This window comes from Plectropomus leopardus, chromosome 4 (assembly GCF_008729295.1).
Source record: "Plectropomus leopardus isolate mb chromosome 4, YSFRI_Pleo_2.0, whole genome shotgun sequence".
Taxonomy (NCBI): domain Eukaryota; kingdom Metazoa; phylum Chordata; class Actinopteri; order Perciformes; family Serranidae; genus Plectropomus; species Plectropomus leopardus.
This window is the reverse complement of record NC_056466.1, coordinates 20,828,448-20,850,530: the sequence shown is the minus strand read 5'-3', so window position 1 is coordinate 20,850,530 and position 22,083 is coordinate 20,828,448. Positions and strand designations below refer to the sequence as shown.

Here is a 22,083-nt window from a genome sequence, read left to right as displayed (position 1 = left end):
TATAGAAGTTCTGAACAAAATTATAATTTTTACCAACTTAAGTTCAACATTACCATGTTGGTTTAGATGTGATGTGGCCACAGTTACAGGATGTTGCACTGAGGTCACTGCCAATGCAGTTTTAGGTCTTTAAAGTTAAGTTAAAGTCTGTGTGAACTCCCTGGTTAATGATCATATTTACAGACAATTGCACCCAGGTGTTACAGGGGCTGAAAATAAAAATGGAAAATCCATTTGTTGCAATAAAACAGCCCCACATCACATATCACCTCATTAAAAGTTAAGTTTTAAAACTACTCCTTCAGCTGTTTATACAATGATAACTTCAAGTCAAAATATTCAGTTTTGCAAAATTTCAGGACTATCATATTGAATTGCATTAAAATGTAAAGGGGGCTCTATTTTGCAAATCAATTTTCATTTTAATGTTACAATTTATTTGCTTACTGAGATCTGAAAAATCCACTTCTTCTCCATCTGAATTGATCAGGCCTCCAATTTCCTGCTGATCTTCCTCAGCGAGGATCACAGCTGGCCCAAAGTCCTCTGGGTTTTCAGAGCCCATCTCTCAAATATACAACCTTGAACAGGTGAAAAATAGAGAGTAAGTACACAGACATTCAAATACCAAGTTATAGCAATGGACTGAAGAGTTAAACACGGTCAAACGTTTCACAGCTGTGACAGACATTTGAGCAAACACTTCTGTTGCTGACTCTGTAGACTCTGTATTGGTGTATCATAAGTATAAAACTAATCTAACATTGGATATGCTTGAAATAATGCTAATCAATCTACACAAGTCTATTTATTATATGTTAGCTTTAAAAATAAAGAAAAACACATACCACCCAGCGTTTGACTTAGCTGAGGTGCTGGAGCTATAAAACTATCAAAATGAATTTTTAAAAAAACATCCACACACTCTAATCTGTGTTAAATGATAGACAGTGACTTTAATCAAACCAACTGAGTCAAACCCGAGTGTGAGACTTCCTGCTTATTTCAGCCTTCATTTTCTAGATTGTGTTCTGTAGTTCATTACGGAAATATGAGGCTGGCCTAATTACAAGATGGCAAAATCATTACATAGAAAAATTATTTACAAGACTTCAATATTAAGGTCCTAATCACGACTGTGCAAAAAGTGACCCAACTTTCTAAATTATGTGTCATTATTCATATGCATGCAGGATGTTAAAGAATGATGTACATGTCATTCATCGTCCTAATACTTCTAGGTTGTTATACATAATAATAAACCATTTCAATGTTAGCAGCAAGCCTGCCTTGCTAGACAAATCTGATATTCAAATCAATACAATTTCACTTAATGAATTTGTTAATCTATCCCAGATATCATATTCAGAGTTCTTTTAACACAGACTGTTGCTGATGGTGGTGTGGTTTACATTTTACACAATATTTAGGGGCTGCACTTTATTATCAGAGTAGGGGGTGACTGGGGTGTGACTTCATTTTATATACACACACATTATGTGTGTGTGTATGTACAAAATGACACTCCCTGGAGCTGCATATACTTTTCCTTGAGCCTCCCCAAGTGACAGTAAAAATGCATGACCCTCCCTCCACCATAAATAGAAATATAGTTTCTGGCTATGAGAAATGGTGTGATTTTGAAGATTTTTAAAGAAAACATGCCTTTCAAACCCACTTGTGATTTGGTGGTTCTGAGCTGACTTGAACCTCCCCCATTTCTGCACCACCCCTTCCCTTCTCTGTGACAAACAGTATTTTATTTGATTAACTTTCAACCCAGGTGTGATATGCTGTGATTGCTGTGATCAGTTATGAAAATTATCCCCAAATGATTCATGCAGTGGCTGTTATTTTTATTCCATTCTGGCTTAAGATTTTCAGCCTCTGAATCACTTGGGGGATATTCTTGTCATTTGTCCCCCTTAACAGGAATCAGCTACACAACAGTACCTCCACTCTGAAAGACATCCATTGTCCTGCTCAAGGACACTTCAGCAGGGCGGATGCTTTGTTGTGACAGGGGTTTGAACCTGTCTGGGCCTGATGGACAGTCGAAAAGGAGTTGTCCTGCAAATTTACTATATAACAAACTATGCAGCAACACCACTGCCTATGCACCTGATGTGTGTGTACACTATAAAAACACTTTGTGTTGAAGTGGTTTGAATGTCAGGGGAATACCTCTTTTCGTGCATCTGCACTGAGTAGCCCAGTTAGCCCAGTAGCATTAGCTTGATGGGACTCATTTTTGCTCCATCCCTGTCTCACATTAATTGTGATTTAAGTTAGGCAGCAACCTAACTGACAAACCTGTTGGTATCTATAGTGACATAACCAAACCCATCATGTCAGCAGCACCCTGCAGCACAGACCCCAGTGTTTGACCTCTGAATAAGATGTCTGGGTCGTCGGTGACCAGCGCTTTGGTCAACGACCACCTCTGCCTTAGAGGAAACTGTTATTAGCCAGCTAGCCACTGACATGGCGTTACCTAGCCTCACTGATATTAGCAATTAGCTCGCGATTCCCCCTTTAAGCCACAGACGCTGATCAGCAACATCAAAAAAACGGTCCTGATAGCTTAACAATCAAGTCCAATGTGAAAATAACACCTTACATCTGCTGCAAATTTGACCGCTTGTGTAACACTTGCTAATTCAGCTAGCTAACAACAGACAATAGACATTTTGACCAACCTCAGCATTGATTTTTCCCTCAGGTAAAAAGTAGTCGCTCGACAGAAGTTTATTGAGACGACTTGGCAATATTTCTATTTCTCTGTCATTTTCATGCTCTGTACGCTCAAACAATGTGTCAAATTAATGCCACCTAACGGATAAATTCAGGTAAATATGCGTTTGGATTTGATGATAACCTTTCTAGCTTTAGCTGCTAACCACTTACAGTAGCGTCGGGACTTCCGGTCGACTTTTTTTTATCACCACAATAAAAGCCGCACTAATATAATATAATATATTTTCTGCAGCTTTCTGAAATCATGGGTAAATATCCAGTTCAGTTATACTTTTACGTTTACTCTTACACTTTAATTAAAAATAATAATAATAAAAAACAAACATTCTTAATAATATACAAATAGGAGTAATAAAGTGTATAAGGTGTGGTGTAATAACTACATCAGCTATTATACTTGATACATGTGGTGGAGTGTAACTATGTATATTTACTCAAGTACTGTAATGTCACTTATGCATGCTTTGCCCATGCTTGTACTTCACTTGAGTATTTGCATTTTACACTAGTTATGATTCTACTCCACATCATTTCATAAATATATATTTCTCACTCCACTAAATCTGACACTGTCATAAACCTTTTAACATTAAAAATAAATATATGCTTATGTCACAGTATACAAAGTATACCATTATCCTGTTGAATGGTCATGATGCTTCAATGCATTCATTATCTTATATGTATGTATTAAACAAAAAAGAAGAAACAAGCACATATTTCACAGTTCAACCTTTTGTTTTTGCTTAGTTCTTTTTTGCCAAAAATGCAGTAAAACCTTTTTCCCCGTTTAAACAAACAGCGATATAAACTGTGATCTGTGGAGTTATATTATTGGATAAAAACTCAATGGTCAAGGTCAGGTGAATGACAAATAGAAATGCACATAATGAAATATAATGAACAATGTCATGACTTTATTGAATGCTGTATAGCGCATACATGTACATGTACATGTGATTAGTAATCATCACTTCAATTAGTTGAAAGTTATTTTATTCCACATTGTAATATACATTCATTTTTTCCTTTGTTATCTTCTCAGACTATTTTATTATGAATTCCCGGTCATCATTATTGATTACTTGCCTCCAACGGCTTCTTGTTTTGGTCTCCCCAATGGTTTTGTTTGAGGTTTCGGCTTCTTGTCATGAATCTTCAGATGCGCTCGATAACCTTGCGTGTAATAGAAGCACTTACCACATTTGTCACAAGTATACGGTTTCTCTCCGGTGTGAACTCTCAAGTGAACTTTCAGAACAGACGCTTTGGAGTAACTTTTCCCGCAGATTGAGCAGAGGTGAGGCCGCTCTCCTGTGTGGGTCTTGATGTGTACCTTGAGGTGGGAGGATTGTGAAAAAGCCTTCCCACACTGATCACAGTGGAAATTCTTCTCCCCAGTGTGCGTCACTTGGTGTTTTTTCAGAGAATCCGCTGTGGCACAAAACTTTCCACACTCTGAACATTGGAAAGGTGAATCTCCTGAGTGAACGCGCATATGTATTTTGAAGTAATATTCAGTTTTGAATGTCTTGCTACAGTCGGGACATGCGTAAGGCTTTTTGTGACTCTGGCGGTGTTCCTCCAGCTGTTGCCTCTGAGGGAAGTCCATGCCACACTCTCCACATACATAAACTGTTACATGAGATTGTTTTGGGCGACTCTCTTGGACTAATGTCCAATTTGGTAGCTCTCCTGTAAGAAAAACAAAGAAATTCATATTTATTAATTTTCATACAGTTCTGCATTGGTAAGGCATTGTCACATCAGCATTTATGACGTTCATATTTCACTGCAAAATCAACTTAAATCGATGAAATCACTCCAGTGGATTTTCTGGCACAGACCTTTTATTTTGAAGAGCCGTTTGTGTTTATTTTTGCAGTGTGTTTTACTTCTTTGTGTTCTCAGCCAACATATTGTTTACATTTTGTAAAATTAAACTGAATATGTTGTGATTTATTATGTGGTAGGTGAACTAATTACTAAATCTAGACCCTGTGATTGGACCAGCTGGGAACCACTGCTTTAGAGCATAGCTTACACAAGTTCTCCAACATCAAACGATTATAATTTCGACAAATAAATCCAAAACAACACTTTATAGCATAGCAAGACTTTAGAAGGAAGCACAAGATCAGATGGATGTAAAAAACCCAATTAGGATACAAGTTAAGATAAGTAAATTATGATTTCACTGAAAAACACATGACAAAAGCTTTCCACATGCATCTACTTTTGGAAGAAAAAAAAAAGAAAACAAAAAACGTTGAATTAAAGACAAAGGAGCTTCTTGTTGCCTCTGACCTCTGTGAACTTTCATGTGCGTTTTGAGGTTTCCACTCTGCGTGAATCCTCTCCCACATATGAAGCACTTGTAAGGTCTTTTCCCAGCGTGAATGACGAGGTGTCGTTTCAGAGCGGTGTTGTCGGAGAAAGCTCTCCCGCAGGTCGGACAGTCATACTTCTTGAGTCTGCGACGCTCCTGGCATTGCCCCTCAGACGGCTTTTCCTGAGGCTGTTCATGGGAGCTGCCGTGTTCAGGTTCTGGTGGTATTAAGGTTTCCTCTGAAAGAAAAAAAACATATATAAGACATAACATTTCCTAGAGAAAATGTAGTAAGCTGCTCCAATATTAGCAGGTCTGATTTATCATCTCATGGCAAAAGAAACAAACTGTAAACGCGACGCCTGCAAGTTAATATGGCGAACAAAGTGGTTAGCAAACGGTTGCTTATTTAAAAATCCAGCAGACACAGAGAAACATCAGGATTCATTCAGAGTCGTGTTTCTGCATACCTGCCTGAGAAAGGTAAGTTAAGTAAAACTCACTCTCCGTGTAACTCTGTTTTGGTCTCCATCAACTCTTAAAGGAAATATCTTTTCCCTCAGAAACTAAAGAGCTTTTTTGTTGAAACCAGCAGACAGTAAACTCTCTGCTCTGTGGGTTCATCACAATGAGCAACAATATAACGCACATGAAATTTTATGCAGTGCTAATAAAAAATATTGATTGGTGCAGCTTTATGGAGTGAGTTTGTTTTTATTGCCTTCTCTCAAATAAAACTGCACCACAAAGTTGATCTGTATTGAAATAAAATTACGTTATTTGAGTTTATTTGTTTGTCTCTTCATTATGTCACTAAATGATGAAGACATGTTTTGTTTCAGGCTTACTGCTGGTGAATTTCTTGCTGGACTATAAATACCTTTGAAACTAAGACAATATTTTAGTTCAAAGCTCAAACTGAGTTTCATGTGGAATCTGTACAGCAAGAAAGAATAGATCATTTCAATCAAATCTGTAAAAGTTGACTGTATTTACACACAAAAAAACACCACTCCAGTAATACTCACCTGTGCGTTCTGTTACGTGATCCCGGTCCTGTGTTTCCGGTTTGTCTTCTTCGTGGTGATTTATCTCTGCACCCATCTCGTTCAGGTGCATTTTCTCTGGTGTGATGTGATGTGGGAGGCCGAGCTCAGAGGGTGGCGACACAGACGAAGTCCCAGAAGACCAGGAGGGCTGCTCCACTCGACAGCTCTGTTTAAAGTGCTCCCGACCCTGAGATCACAGGAGGTTATAATCAATCAATCAATCAAGTTCTTTTTTTTAAGACTTGAATGCAGTTGCCATTTCTTTCTTTAACAGAATGATTACAGAGGGACATCACTTAATAAACAATACTTAAATTATTAGACTATTATTTTTCAGGTATTTTCAAAAGGCACTCAACATATAAAGATCACAACGGATATCGTCTTATAAAAACAAATCTGCCTCAAAACATAAGTACTGTATATCAATTATGCAACTGAATCATAACATATCAAATATAAAATTAATCTGCAGTGCTCACAGTGGTGCCCCCAAGGGGGGGCCGTGGGGGACCGTGGTCTCCCTTAAGGCAACATTATTTTGGCTGACTGTGCTGCACTCATTTTCGTAGCTAGCATGAAGGAAGTGGTATCTTGTGAAGCTAAACAGCCTAAGGTCTTCACCATGTCAGCATCGCTTGTTTAGATGGGGGCAAAATAACACTCCAAAGTTAGACTACAAATTGGTGAGGGAATATCTGGCCATTTAAAAAAGGGATCCCTTGAACTCTCACCTTAAGATATTTGAATGAAAATGGGTTCTACGTGTAGCCAAGAGTCTGCCCTAAACTCGAGAAGGCTTGTTTTCACTGAATAAGGTACAATGTACCAGGTAGATTAATTAAAAAAATTAAAATTTGTCCTTGAATCTGCTAGCTCTGAGTTAAAGATGATTTTTCGGTCCTTACAATCAATGTGCTCCTTTAAAGAAAGCTGTATGTTTGTCCTTTTGAGGAAAAGAAAAACCAGTCTATAAGAAAAAGGGATCTCCTAACATGTATACGTACAACACATTAAAACAAGATTGTAGAGGAACTCAAAAAGGTAACTGTATTACTTTATGCACATCAGATAATAAGTAATATTAACTGTAAAATAAGAAACCAAAGTACATCAGTTATGATTCCTTAAATCTCCACACTGACAGTTTTCAACCAGCTTGTATACTTATAGAGCATAGAGGATTTACTAAAATGCAGTTTTGGCTTATGGTTCTGGTGAACCACTGCCTGATTTTCAGTGTCCCATCTGGCCAACCCTGTAAAAAAATTCAGGGGGCGTCCCTGGATTTGTCGCTGCAAAATGTGAGCAAACTGTTCAACATATGTCCATTTTTGAACCTCGATGAAGGCCAAAATGTGGCCTGCAAGAAATTGGCTTAGGTTTGCGTTTAGCTGAGTTAATTGCATGAAGAAATGTGCACCCACTACCAGCCAGATCATCGATCGTAAATGTGCAGAAATATTAGTCTGATTGGCCCAGTAGTTTGACAGATATACACAAGTGTTTCACCTATATGTATTTAGCAGCGTTGCTTTGTCTCTCACTAAAATTTGTATGATCCCGTTTGAATTTTGCCATAAATGCACGTATGATCTTTGTCAAATCAAATGATCATTTTACAAGTCAAGAAAGTCAGTTTGTCGAAGTACCAACCTTTTTTATATGACACTGCAAACAAAACATATGAAAAACAGAAAGACAAAACAAAAAGAATCATGCAGGACAAACTACATACAACTATTTACATATGTACATATATCAACAAAAATCTAAACCAAAAATGTTAAACAAATTACAAATGTCCAGCGCTTTCTCAGCTTTGCTGTCTTTCAGTCTTTCAGTTTGTGTAATATTTGATTGTTGTTTTCTACTGTTACTATGGATTCTTGTATTTTGAGTCAATTTACATTTGTGATTGTAATATTAACCACAAAAAAATAATAAAAAATCTGTCTATCAAGTGCATTTTAATAAAACAAAAATATTACGTCTTTTCTCTAACTGAACCCTTGACTCAGTCAAAGTTTTATAGACTATTTCCATCCAAAATAATTTAACGCAAATACATTCATAAAACAAATGAAATATCATTTTGATGTCGTTATTACAAAAGATAGATTTTTTTTAAAAAAAAATCCAAATCTATGAATTAAGCGATTACCTGATGAAAGGAGAAATTAAATGTATGAAAATACCAATCGTCTCGCACAAAACACGTCACCAACAACAACTAGCTAGCTAGCTGGCTAGCTGGGTAACTGTCCCACACACAAATGTGACATTTACTCACCTGATGTTTTTTATCCAGCGACTAACCCTTATATCGGCTGGGAAGCGAAAAGTACCAGCAAAACACGTTGCAAGTAGGCTATGAGTAACGTTATCGTTACACAGCCGCTAACGCTAACCAACAATAACAAATAACGGCGCCGACAGCTTCACAGTGTAGTCTAACTTCTAAACAATATGATCATCGGCTGCAAATAAAACCTTTACTTGTATAACACCCGTTAACCTTTGCTAACAAAACATTTCGACAAACCTCAGCTCTGTTGCTTTACCATCAGGTAAAAAGTAACGTAAATTAGTCGATCGACTGAAGTATACTGAAACGACATGGCATTATTTAAGCTTCTTTCTCATTTCCATGCTCTTTCTATTCAAACAATATGTTACATTAATGTCACCTAAATGATAAGTTAAGTTAAGTATGCGTTTGGATGTGATGATAACGTCTCTAGCTTTAGCTGTTCACCGCGTAAAGTACTGTCGGAAGTTCCGGTTAGCTTCCTACCACCACAATAAAAGCCCCGCTTTAAATGTAAAAATAGTTATTTGCCTACTTTTATCGAAATTAGACAAAACTTGGCCAGTATGTTCATATAACAGGACCAGATGTGTCCTCGAAGTTTAATCAAGATTGCTAAAGGAACAGTTGAGTTATGGCCCATTTCCTGCTAAGCCCCGCCCATGGCGAGGTAGTTTCATTCATGGCGGCCATGTTTTTTGACCGATCTAGCTCACTGATGATAGAAAGTTTTATATCCACCTAAAGATGCTGTATACTACGTTTTGTGTTGCTCAACTCTAAATTCATCGAGTTCTATTCATTTAAGTATTTTTTAAAACAATTCAAAACGGCAGGAAATCTAACGGGTGAACCTTTGTGGTTCAAGAGGTATTTTTGTCGAGCACACTGAGTTGGACTTTTGTGCCAAATTTAAAATCTTTTGTTGTCAAGTTTTCTTTGAGTTTTTGTGTTTTTTACTCTGCATGTCGAATTCCACTGTTTTGATTCCCATCAAACTTTTTGGTAAATTACACACAGTCTCATTTGCATTCATGCCATGAATGAAATCTTGGTTAAATAGCCAATTTTGGTTGAATTTGCACTTTCGTAGGTCATCCAGGGTATGGTGATAGCTAACTAGCAGACAGTGGATCTTTTTGGGTTCCCTTAGCCTGATCTGTGTCACATTAATGCGAGAGGATAGTCAGTCAGTTATTTAAAAAAATAGATGTTACATTGTTACATTGAGATGTTACATTATTTTGAGATTTTACAGTGGGACATCAGGAAAAAAAGATTCTTACATTTTCTCTTCCCATGTCTTAGCATTTTAAGTATTTTCTGGAAAAAAAAAAAAGTTTGATTAATGTCTTATTTTTAGATTAACGAATTCAATGCCTTTAAAACCTTCCAAGGATCTGTGGGAGCCCTGATTGTTTATGAAACTGATATACAATGTACAGCACAATCAACCCTGAGAATGAAGATGTTTGGTACAAAAGACACAAGTGAAGTGAAGCCGAGAATGACTGTACCTTATTGTCTGCTTTATCTGGGAGGTCAAGGTATCACTTACCGCCGTGATCCTGAGCTGGGCGCTGACATTAATTCTTGCTTCTGCTGGAGCACCAAAAGCTTGGTGGCCCTCTGCTGAGCTCCTGTGAGATACATCTGGGTTTTGGTCCCACAGGTTTAATGGTGAATAATGACTCAAGTTCCACACAGACGTCTGAAAAAATATACAGCAACAATGAAAGTGATGCGAGCTGTGAGGCAGCTAAGATTATTTTAACGTCTCTGCGGGATGAATCTTCTCTCACCTGGCCGTGGTTCTCTGCAGCATGATTTTTTGGTTGCCAAAGTGATGAGACCTATTTCCTGTACAAACAAATTCTATTCATTTTATTATAGCAATTGGTCAAGAGACAATATTTTAGTAATATGTAAAGCTTGTAACTTTTATTTGAAAACTTACAGAGATGATCTCGAGTAAATATTTAAACAGTCAGCATGTGTCTTGAATTATATTGTAGTTTATAATTTAAAAAAAGTATTCAACAAACAGTGTTTACTGAGGACATATGTTTTTATATTCTTATGCTGACAGGTAATTGCACAACTATACAACTACACTGATTTGAATAATTCTCACTTCATCTCTCAACACAGATTATTAAATGTCATACAAAGCCACTTTTCATTTTGGAATAAGTGCTTTAGTTTAACATAATCCACCTGTTCTGACCTGTTAAGACATATAATCGTTAAATTTAGCACAGTCTCAATATTTATGGCACTGAGAAATGGCTGCACCATGAAAATTGGACTGTGGGGACTTTAAGAGGTGTGATCTTCATGTAGAGCAGAAAAATCAATCATAGGATCTGTCTATGGTATGTAATATAAAGTACAGTATAGGGAGGAAACGAAACCTAAAAAACATTCTAGTGTCGAATAGAGTGGAAGTTGGATCAAAATAATATCTGGCAAAGTAGAAAACAAAATAAATCTGCACACTAAGCAACTACTGTTACGGTAGTTGCTTAGTGTGCAGACTTTGCCCAGAAACGAAACCTAACCAACAGAGCTGGATCAAGAGGTGGAGCAGCACTGGAAAAACAGTCTCAGCATCAAACACCAGAACTGAAAGTTAACTTTGTCAGAGTGGCAGAAACACTGCAGTCGAAACAAATCTGTTTCTCCCTGAAAAAAACCTCAACAGCTGAGTTCATCAAGGCTTTTTCAACAACACAGCAGAGTCTCCACCAAACACTGGTGAGTACTGCTGACAATGTTAACAGTTTTAACAACCAGGACTGACACAAAACTGCAGCTCTATTCAGGCAGGAAGTTTCCACTCTTTTCATGTCAATCTGGCGTAATTGGTCACAATATGATTATGGCTTTATGAGAACAGGCCTACTACACAGTAACAAACTCTAATAACTTTAAACTGTCTCTCTGTGTCAGTTCTCGGGACTATCTTGTAAAAAAAATTTCTCCCCTAATTCCCTGCTATTACAACTGTTGAGTAAGCAGTAATGTGTGTAGGAAGCGATCAGTAAACTGTTTACTGATCACTTCCTATTTCCATACAACTTACTTTATTTCCTCAAGCTTTTTCACAACGAAAGCTTTCCAGCAGAGAACGAGAGGGAGGCTTGTAGTGTGAAATCAGCTAGAGGAAATGCAATGTGTTTGTCATTGTGACAGTGCTTTTCTTTAAAAAAAAAAAAGTTTCCATAACATCATGTTGACCTATTCAGTGCTTTTTTTTGCCAGAGTAGCAAGCCCTAGTTTGTCAGAATGATTTGAAGCAACATTATACAACTTTTTCTTTCTTTCTTTTTTTTTTTTTTACCATGAAGTAAAATCTTCAACATCATTGTCAAAGTTCACTGACTTGTTTTGGGAAGAACGGTGCGTCTGTCATTCCTACACCGGGTTCTGTACTTTGTAACTTGAGTACGTGTTCAGGCTTTATGGCACAAGCTAGCTCGGCTGTTTGGCACTGCTTATCAGCTTTTCATTTTGTTTTCTCAATGCTTAATTTGAATGCGACTGATTCTAATGTTTTCTCTCGATGGTGACAGTTTGAAGTAAAGATTATGCTCAAAGGACTGGGACAAAGAGACCAAAATGGACGTTTTTTTGGGGGGGGGGGTTGCCCACAGTTCGGCTTGGTGGAAAACACAGCAGTTATTACTCAAAATTAGCCTTTAACAAATATCGTGTTATACTTAAAAGACCCCAAATCACACTTCTTTCTTTCAAAACAAAAAATTGAAACATTTTTTATAAAACTTAAATTTTTTTCTTTTCTTTGACACTATGTGTGTAGATATGGCTACTGCAAGCTATTTGCCATCTGAAGATCAGTTTCTGTGCTCCATCTGTCTGAAAGTGTTCACTGATCCTGTCAGCACATCATGTGGACACAACTTCTGCAAAAACTGCATCGACGCACACTGGAATTCTGACGACCAGTATCTGTGTCCGATGTGTAAAAAGGTTTTCAACACAAGACCTGAGCTGCACGTCAACACTTTCATCTCTGAGATGGTTGTTCAGTTCAGACAGTCAGCTAAAACAAAAGCCAGCAGCAGCGACAGCTCAGAGCAACAAGTGCCCAAACCAGGAGAAGTTCCCTGTGACGTCTGCACTGGAACCAAACTGAAGGCCCTGAAGTCCTGCCTGGTGTGTCTGGCCTCCTACTGTGAGACTCACTTGGAGCCTCATCTGACAGCGTCACGTCTACAAAGACATCAGCTGATCGACCCTGTGCAGAACCTGGAAGGCAGGATGTGTACGAAGCACGATAAGCCTCTGGAGCTGTTCTGTACGACGGATCAGACAGGTGTCTGCATGCTCTGCACTGTTTTAGACCACAAGGCACATAATGTTCGTCCTCTAAAAGACGAATATGATGAAAAGAAGGCCCAGCTGGAAGCTGAAATTCAGCGGATGATCCAGGAGAGACGACTGAAAATTCAGGGGCTCAAACTCTCAGTTGACCTCAGTGATAAAAATGCAGACAAAGAGACAGCAGAAGGTGTTCAGGTCTTCAATTCTCTGAAGGAGTCTTTTGAGAAACACCTGAGTGAACTCCTCAAAACTATAGAAGAGAAGCAGACAAAGACACAGAAACAGGCTGAAGCTTTCATCAAGGAGCTGGAGCAGGAAATCTCTGAGCTGATGAAGAGAAGCGCTGAGCTGGAGCAGCTCTCACTTTCTGAAGACCACCTCCATCTTCTCCAGAGTGTCCAGTCCCTAAACACCAACCATCCACCACCCACCAAGGACTGGACAGAGGTCAGCATCCGTCCATCATATGAGGGGACTGTGGTGAGAGCTGTGGCTCAGCTGGAGGAGGCACTCAGGGAAAAGATGAAGAAGGTGTTTGAGGCTGAGCTGAAGAGGGTCCAGCAGTACGCAGTGGATGTGACTCTTGATCCAGATACGGCACATGCTCAAGTCATCGTGTCTGATGATGGTAAACAAGTACGGCCCAGCAAGGTTGATAGATATCTCCCAGACAATCCAGAAAGATTTTCTTTCAATCCCTGTGTCATAGCAAAACAGAATTTCTCTTCAGGAAAATTTTACTATGAGGTTCAAGTTAAAAGAAAGACTGAATGGGACTTTGGAGTGGCCAAAGAGTCGATCAACAAGAAGAGCCTCATCAAACTGAGCCCTGAGGAGGGTTTCTGGACTGTATGTTTGAGGGATGGAAATGAGTACAAAGCTCCCGCCGGCCCTTCAGTCTTACTCTCTCTGAAGTCTCGACCTCAGAGGGTTGGGGTGTTTGTGGATTATGATGAGGGTGTGGTCTCCTTTCATGATATAGATGCTGCAGCTCTTATCTACACCTTTACAGGCTGTTCCTTCACTGAGAAACTCTTCCCATACTTCAGTCCTGGTCTGAGTTACGGTAATAGGAACTCTGCACCTCTGATCATCTCTCCTGTCAAAGAAAACTGATCACTTTACTTATCTCATGTATTTATTGATTTATAGTCAAGGAACAAATTTACATATTTACTGAGAAAACCATATAGTTTACTTTTTCCTGCAGAATCCGTTGACTGTGGTAATTGTGAGATTTTATAAAATTATCATAATTAATATTATTATATGCATTTCTGCTGTTGGCATGTTGGTTTTTTGGAGCAAGAAGTGACCATATTTTTGGACAGTAGACTGGAGCTGTGGAGGAACAAGACTGTAGCAACGCCTCACAGACAGCTTGTCATTAAAATGGATCACTTTTCTTATTTCATATATTGATTTATTTGTATGTAAGGGAACAAATCTACATATTTAGTGAGAATACCATACAGTTAAAAGTGTTTTTTTTTCAACAGAATGTATCGACAATGGCAATTTTGAGGTTTTTTTTCATTATATGCATTTCTGCCGTAGTCATGTTGGACTGTAGACGCCTCAGACAAATTGTCACTAAAACAGATCACTTTTATTATTTCTTCAATTGATTTATTTTTATTCAAAGGAACAAATCCACATATTTAGTGAGAATACCATATAGTTTACTCCCCCCCCCCCACAAAATCCATTTACTATGGTAATGTGTGAGATTTTTTTATTTTTATTTTATGCATTTCTACTGGCGCCATGCTGGTTTTTTGGAGCCAGAAGTGACCATGGTTGGACAAAAGACTGGAGCACACATTTTATGTCGAGAATATCTTTTTAAACCCTTTTAAAACCCAAAGACTAGATTTAAAGATTTATTTCCTCTTTTGAAAAAAAAAATCTGGAAATTATCTAGATCAGAAAACATATTACTAAATATTTAATTGTGCCATTGTTATACCAGACATAAAAAGTTAATGAACAAATCCAAAAATCAGGGGCCCCAAAAGAAATGCCAGGGTGCAGATGAAAACAAGAAAATGAAAGGATCAGAGCTGGAGGTGAGGTTTTGGTGCAAAACAGGGGGGGTGCTTCAGATCATTTTTTAAACACTGGGTTGGCAGATCCGTTTTTTGATTTGGCTTAGAGGAGGGACATCAACTTTAAGAGACTGCATTTTATATTCAAAACTTGCAACAGAGTTTTTTAGGCAAGTTTGCTTTAGAAATTTACAAGAATTTATCATGGCCCAAAACTGTGAACTGTGGTAACTGATAATGACGGGAGGGTCATACATTTTGCCCCAGCCATCCCATTATTCTGATAAAGAAAGTACAGCTCCGTACCACAGTGTAGTTACAGTACAGTGTAGTTGTTAATATTTCTGTGGACGGGGGTCCCTATACAGTCTTGGCATTGCGTAAGTGGGTGTGGATGAGGGGCTCGCTTTGGGAAACTTTGTGCCCCTGTCCAAAATCCCCAATGGATGGCCTGTGTGTGAGAGCTCCTGGCTGTCTGTGGTATGGAAGACATTGAATGGCAGATGACCGGTGGGACGGTGGGGGATAACATAGTGGACACAAACATAATGAGGCTGCTGAACAAGAGAGGCATCCACCATACACAGAAACAGATAAACAAAATAAAGGCATGACCAGGGATTAACCTGTGTTGGATGGTTTGGTTTAAATTGATAAAAGAAGAGGTGAACATGGGTAAGATAACTGGGGCGTGACCCTGGTCACTGGTCTTAAAGAGGTATCACTGTGTCTAATAAAATGAAATAAACTCTTCTCTGTAAGTTAAGGCACCTGAAAGTGGCAACTCACGTTTAAGGTCAGATGCCTTCTGTGAATAAGGGGAACAGAAAAATGTAAGAGAGGAATTTGATGAAGAACTGAAAAATAGCTCATCTCGTTTGTGTAAAATAGGGGTGGGTGATATGGCCCTTAAAGAATATCATGATATTTCATTTTTTAAAATTTTATTTTCAATTTTGTGATAATGATACGATATGCAAAATACTGAAAAATATATAGAAAATATGGGTTTTTTTAAAATTCATTTCAAGAGCATAAAACTGCCGCACAGTTTTTCTTTTGTATGTCAGCAATGTAACAGTTTGCCTTAAAATATATAGTGAAAGGTAAGGTATTTCATGTCTTTGTACAAACTGTGATACCACAGTTAGCATGACACGCTAAAAGAGACGGAGGTTAGCTGGGTTCAGAATTGCCAGGTCGGAGGACAGAAATAAGCAATTAAAACTGTCAAAAATAGTCACAGTGACCAAAAACAAAAAAATGTGAAAAATATTCTACTACAACAATAGCCCAACATGAGGTGTGTTTTTTCATGTTTACCTTCTCTTCGCTTCTTATATATATGTATGTATGTATGTATGTATACACACACACACACACACATATGAAATCTGGTTCCCATTCAAAAAAGTTAAAAACAAAAGAAAAATTAAAAAAAACTGAGCATGAACCAAAGTAATTTATCATATGTGTGTATGTATATATGTGCATGTGTTATTTAGGCGTGCATGTACTCTGTATGTATATACACACAAGGATAGTGGCATATATGTGTGTGTGTTTGTCTCTTTTTGTTGTTTGTTTGTTTCTTTGTTTAATTCTTTCTCAGCCTAACTATTGGGTTGCCAATGCTTGAGTGGGAGGTTGGGGAGGATGGTGGAATTGTATTATTCATTGTTAAAATTATACTTTAATTTAATTGTACGCACACTGACAGTTGATTACAAAAAAAAAAAAGATTTGGACACCCCTGCTCTTATCGGTTTGTGATGTGAGGCAGGTTAAATCCAGTAGGTGGCGGTATATAATACATTATAATATGATACCAACCACCAAAGAAGAAGAGGAAGAAGCAGCAGAAGAAAAAGAAGTAGAAACAGAGGAAACAGAAGAAGAAACAGTTGTTATTGTTGTCTTTTATGAACAGAAATCATTGATAAACCTTTGAATTGAAGAAGTAGACGAGTTTCACCATGTCGAGAAGACGCTGTATTCTTCACTGCGACCGCAAATTCCCTCTGAATGGCCTCCCAAAGGAGGAAGAAGTGAGGAATCAGTGGTTAAAATTCATTTTTAACACCATCCCTCAGCAGTATAACCCCAACCTGCTCCTGTGCTCCATCCATTTCACTGAGGACTGCTTCACCAACCTGGAGCAGTTCAACTCCGGATACTCGAAGCGGTTACGCCTGAAGGATGGCGCAGTTCCCACTAAGTTGGACACATCTGGAGAGCCAGGGTCACAACCTGTGAGCAGACTTGATCAGTTTCTCATTTGTAATGTTTTAAAACAGAGTAGCTACTAAAGGCAGTGTAGTATGAAGTTGTTTATTATAGCTAAGTTGTTAGATTGCAAGATAGTTCATCAGCTGCAGACCGATTTTACCCCCCACCCCCATTTCTTTAAAGTTTATTGACACATTCAAAACATATACATACTATGGATGTATTATAGGAAGTGATGTCTTAAGCAAAAATGCAAATCCTCCTTAAGAATGATGGACTTAAGAAAACCATGTTTTTTTTCTGTTTTCACAGTTCCAGGCAATAAGAAATGGTGTGATTTTGCTGATTTTTAAAGAAAAGATGCATTTCAAACCTGCCAGTGGGATTTTGGTTTCAGATATTATTTAAATAAATACAAAATACTACCATGAAAAATTGCATTTTCCTCATTCAAACAAAAATAAAATACTCAAGTCCCTCACTAGTAGTTAAGTTAACCCCCAACCCCCCCCCCCCCCCACAAAACAGACCCCAACCCTAAGCCCTGGGGGTCACAAGTCCTTTTTTCAAATTTGTGTCTTGTGCCTTCCTTAGCACTACAGACAAAAGGTCGGCAAGACTCATCCCAGCAAAAGTTTGCTAACTTAGATGTTCAACGTGCCTTTTTCTTGGAGCTTCGTTACATGGAGGCTGTTCACTATACCCACCAGTGTAGCTGGCCCCGAGTTGGACAGCCGGGGCTGTGTTAGTATGCAATAAAAGGATATTATGTGGGTTTGTGTATACGTGTGTACGTGAGAGTGTGTGGTCAGGTCTGCTGATTTTACAGGGGACAAGACTTTTTAGCATTTTAGATGTTGACTGTTTTCATATGTTGTAAAATTCATCACAATTACTTAATTTGCCTCACAGCAGGATGTCTGTGCCAAACGCCTCGCCGCTTTTAAAATCCATCATGTAGGATGCCAAACGAGCTCTCCACAAGCCGTCTCAGTGGGCACGCAGTTCATGGTATCTCAAAAGATGGTCGGCACACAGTTGTCCTGGGGTACGCTGACAGAGCGTCATGTGAGAAGCAAAGGTATATAACAGGCATGACGTGTGTTTTTTGTATTTGAGATTTGCAGCGCGCTTGAAAGTTTACTAAAAACTTCAGGATTTAATATTTCAGGGTTACATTTTTATATGCCTTTGATGATTTTATGAAGTTAGAGCAAAAAAATATTATTTTTTCCCCCCTTTCATTCAAAGGCACGCAGACAGACTTCCAACCATCTTCTACTTCTGCACGGGTCGAAGGTGTCAGACTAAGCAAGAGACCTCGTCTTGAGTTGGAGGAGCGAGACGGAGACGCAACGTTTAACCCCAGTGGCTCCGTTGTTACAGAAGAATCAAAAACATGGTGGGTTTCAGATTTGTTACTGAGATAACAGCAGAGTTGAAAAAATGTTGGAAAGCTGAACCCAAAATGTATTGTCGTTTATGTTTTGCTATGTCAGGTTTGAGCAGAGGTCCGCGTATGGCGATACAAAATACATTGTTTTTGAAAGCTGCCTCAGTGAGCTCTTTGACACCTGTCCAGTGTGCAAGACAAAGTGTGATGTCCAGCGACGACGAATGGGTACTTTTGTGGCATTCTCTCAGCTGTGCCAAAACTGTGATTACTCCAGACAGTGGCAGAGCCAGCCTGTTGTCGGAAGTACGCCTGTTGGTAACCTTCAGCTGTCAGCAGCAACATATTTCACAGGTGCCTCGTTCTTCCAGCTGGAAAAGGTATTACTATTACCATTCACAGCATGTGAAAGTTGCAATCAGCGGACTTTTTCTACAATATTTCCTTTTTTTTCATGTATTTATAGATATGCAAGGCCATGCAGCTTCAGATTTTCCAGTATGATACCTTCAGGAGGTATGCTACGAGTTTCCTGGAGCCTGCTATTATCCACAAATGGAAGACAGATCAGCAGAGTTTTTTTAAGCAGCTACCCCTAAAGGTCGCAGTTGGTGGAGATATGCAAGTAGACTCGCCAGGTAAGCCAAAACTCTGACACGAAAGATCAAGTTTATACCTTATATTTATGTTGCAAAGTGTGCCTCCTCCTCTGGTATGTTTTCTTAGGACATTTAGCAAAGTATGGCAGCTACAGTCTGATGCACCTCGAGAGCAACACCATAATGGACCTTCAGCTTGTTCAGGTGTGTTATACTTTTTGGGATTTTTTTTTTTTTTTTTGGTTTGCAACATTTTCTAACATGCTTCAGTATATTTATGCCTCTTTTCTATATCTTTGCAATTTTGTCTAACCGCCACCAGAGCAATGAAGTAGGCGGTAGTTTTCACATAGAGAAAGAGGGACTGAAACGAAGCCTAGATCTTCTGGAGTCCAATGATTTGAGCGTGGACTACATTGTTACCGACCGTCGTCCAGAGATTCAGGAGTTTCTGAGTGAACGCAATATCACACAGTTCTATGATATGTGGCGCTTTGAGAAAGGTAAATGTTCATCCCTGTATTGAATTGACATCTTTGGTAAATGTTGTCACCGTAACAGGTCATTGTCAAACTATGTCTTGAATATTGATAATGAATATTGATTTATTGCATATGTACTTTCTGTTAGGTTTATCCAAGAAACTAGACAAACTTGCGCAAAACAAGGACTGTGAGGTGTTGAAGAAGTGGCTGCACAGCATAAAAAACCACTTGTACTGGACTGCGACCTCTTCAACATCAGGGCCTGAGAAAGTAGCCAAGTGGACGTCACTGGTCAACCATATTCAAAATATACATGTGCATGAAGACCCCATCTTCCCCAAGTGTGAACATACCGACAGAGTGTCAAGGGATCCAAAGAAATGGTTCCAACCAGGTATGGAAACAAAATGTGCCTGCAAAACATCTTCAACTTCTTCTCCTGTCATAATAACAAAATCCCCAAATGGGCTGCTATTTGACAAAATGTTTTGTTGTGTTACTCAAGGGTCAGAGGCACTCAACAAAGTGAAAAAAATCCTGAACAATGAGGGAGTTCTCAGAGACGTGGAGAAGCTGAGTCACCACCATCAGAAATCATCACTGGAGGCCTTCCACAGCTTGATCCAGCGTTTCACACCCAAGAATGCAGTTTACTCTTTCACGGAAAGGCTGTGCAGGTAATAGACTTTATAATGGATTTTGTAAGTCTGGGATGATGTACAGCGAGCGGGTCATTATTGCAAAATTAATACCAACAAGGTGATGAATCATCCTGAAGGGCTTCATTTTGCAATAATGACCCATGCGCTGTACATGATTTTGCCTATTACAGAAATCAATCATTTAACACAAAATATTGATTTAAAAATGATTTCATTACCTCAGCTAAGTGTCTTTGATCAGTTTTAATCATAGACAATAATCGGTAACCAAGTTACTGACTGGTGGGAATAAGTCTAAAGACTCATCCGCTTTTGCATTACTATTATTACAGGTTGTACCTTGCCGTCATGCATTACAATGAAAATGTTGAATGCAAGCAGGCATCTGCAGGACATGCTGAATGCACCACAAAGCCTGTAAAAAGAGACCCTGCATACAGTAAGCTGTGAAATATGTTTAAATATAATACAATTATAACAGATTTAAATGATTATAGCCACACTTTAGATATGTTAAAGAAATGTGGATTCAGAAAAGTCCTTACACCTTTAACGCAATATTTTACAGATTATGTGGATGACCTGATGAAGCTCGTCTTTGATGAGGTGCTTGACGATCCAACACCATTTGTTGAGGAGTTAAAGAAAATCCCCATCCCCGAAGACCTGCCATCCCAGTATGTGACATGCCGATGACACCTGTATTTCTTTTTTGTAAATTTGCAAAAAATAGTTCTAAAAAAAATAAATCCTCATTTCTTCATTAGTATTTGTGTGCTTTATGTACCATCGCAGTTAGGTTTGTGCTGGTATTAGTGTTTCCAGGTAGTTAGCTACATAATGTAGTAATAAATTATACTGTTAAGGACCTTCTTTATTTCTTTGCAGTATACATTTTCAACTTTGCTGGGCATTCTGGTGCAGTTTCCACAATTTCACCTAAGAAAATTAAAAAAATACACATATTATTCAGTCAATGGACATACAGTTTTTTCAATGATGTAGAATAATTACACAGGAAAAATAAAAAAATAATAAAAACTTACCACTGTAAAACATCTTGCTCCAGACTTGGTTGTGAAGGTGGTTCAGCTCCATCGGCTTGTTCTTCCAGAGTTTCAGCAAGGAAACAATATATAACTCTTACATATACTGAAGGTTTATTCAAATCAAACTGTCAGTTTCAACCTAAATGTGACCATGATTTACAAAATGAACATCATGTTCTATTGAGGAAGACTTCAAACTAGCGATGGTGACCATAAACTCATTAAGAAAATGTTTACTGGAGTAATATGGTGAGTCAGCAATAGGGCCATAGACTTCTGCACAAACTAACTTTTTTTATGTGACCAGTGGAGCCCCCCCTGCTGGCCATTAGAAAGAATGCAGGTTTATGGCACCTTCATGTTGCCTTTACTGTTCAGATCCAGAGACTGTGTTCACCGCTCTTTTGAATGAGCCATATTTTGACATTAGTATGAGAATTTTACAAACTATACTGTGCATTCTCCAACAAAGAAGCTGATTCTGCTGCAGGACTGGTTCAAGTTAGCCACAGCTGCTGCAACAACTTTTAACAGCCTATCTTTCAAGACTTACGGGGTTAAGGATATGATGCCAACAATATTTTGGTATTGGGCATTAATCTGTTATTGGTGGAGTTTTAATGCAGTATGCTGTACAATTACAATACCAAATTTTAAAGGTGGGTCACTGCTCATTGGGGAGTGTATGTCTTACTACAAATGCAATAATGTGTGGCTAGATTATTTATATATGGAAAAAACCCCAGACACATTTCTGAAAAATTTCTGTATTCCATCGACATGGATTTTAAAATAACAAGGATATTGTGCATATTTTTTAACATT

At 38.4% G+C, this 22,083-nt stretch overlaps 4 protein-coding genes across 5 annotated transcripts in view; 2 read left to right on the top strand and 2 right to left on the bottom strand.

Annotated features, from left to right (window-relative positions):
- Window positions 1–22,083, bottom strand: part of LOC121941653 (zinc finger protein 850-like) — a 39,472-nt gene that overhangs the window by 5,480 nt on the left and 11,909 nt on the right. The window contains exons 13-16 of the mRNA XM_042484481.1: window positions 10,005–10,086; window positions 6,115–6,322; window positions 5,065–5,325; window positions 448–567 (exon numbers count right to left, since the gene is read on the bottom strand). Coding sequence (XP_042340415.1) covers window positions 448–567; window positions 5,065–5,325; window positions 6,115–6,322; window positions 10,005–10,086 — 671 coding nt within the window. The remainder of the gene's footprint in view (window positions 1–447; window positions 568–5,064; window positions 5,326–6,114; window positions 6,323–10,004; window positions 10,087–22,083) is intronic.
- Window positions 3,666–8,877, bottom strand: LOC121941752 (zinc finger protein 239-like). Its single transcript, XM_042484618.1, has 4 exons — window positions 8,429–8,877; window positions 6,115–6,322; window positions 5,065–5,325; window positions 3,666–4,452 (listed from the first exon to the last, which is right to left on the bottom strand). Exons 2-4 carry the CDS (start codon window positions 6,203–6,205, stop codon window positions 3,839–3,841), a joined length of 966 nt encoding a protein of 321 aa, XP_042340552.1. The 5' UTR covers window positions 6,206–6,322; window positions 8,429–8,877; the 3' UTR covers window positions 3,666–3,838.
- On the top strand, window positions 11,072–13,949 carry LOC121941751 (E3 ubiquitin-protein ligase TRIM39-like). The gene is made up of 2 exons (XM_042484617.1): window positions 11,072–11,203; window positions 12,270–13,949. The coding sequence occupies exon 2, from the start codon at window positions 12,272–12,274 to the stop codon at window positions 13,907–13,909; it is 1,638 nt and encodes a 545-aa protein (XP_042340551.1). The 5' UTR covers window positions 11,072–11,203; window positions 12,270–12,271; the 3' UTR covers window positions 13,910–13,949.
- Window positions 16,456–20,972, top strand: LOC121941750. 2 transcript variants are annotated; one of them, XM_042484616.1, is made up of 11 exons: window positions 16,456–17,093; window positions 17,986–18,151; window positions 18,322–18,472; window positions 18,570–18,843; window positions 18,930–19,101; window positions 19,190–19,266; window positions 19,385–19,565; window positions 19,693–19,941; window positions 20,053–20,224; window positions 20,542–20,648; window positions 20,778–20,972. In XM_042484616.1, exons 1-11 carry the CDS (start codon window positions 16,818–16,820, stop codon window positions 20,903–20,905), a joined length of 1,953 nt encoding a protein of 650 aa, XP_042340550.1. In that variant the 5' UTR covers window positions 16,456–16,817; the 3' UTR covers window positions 20,906–20,972. The 2 variants fall into 2 exon arrangements, with proteins under 2 accessions (XP_042340550.1, XP_042340549.1); XM_042484615.1 differs by having other exon boundaries at window positions 17,983–18,151.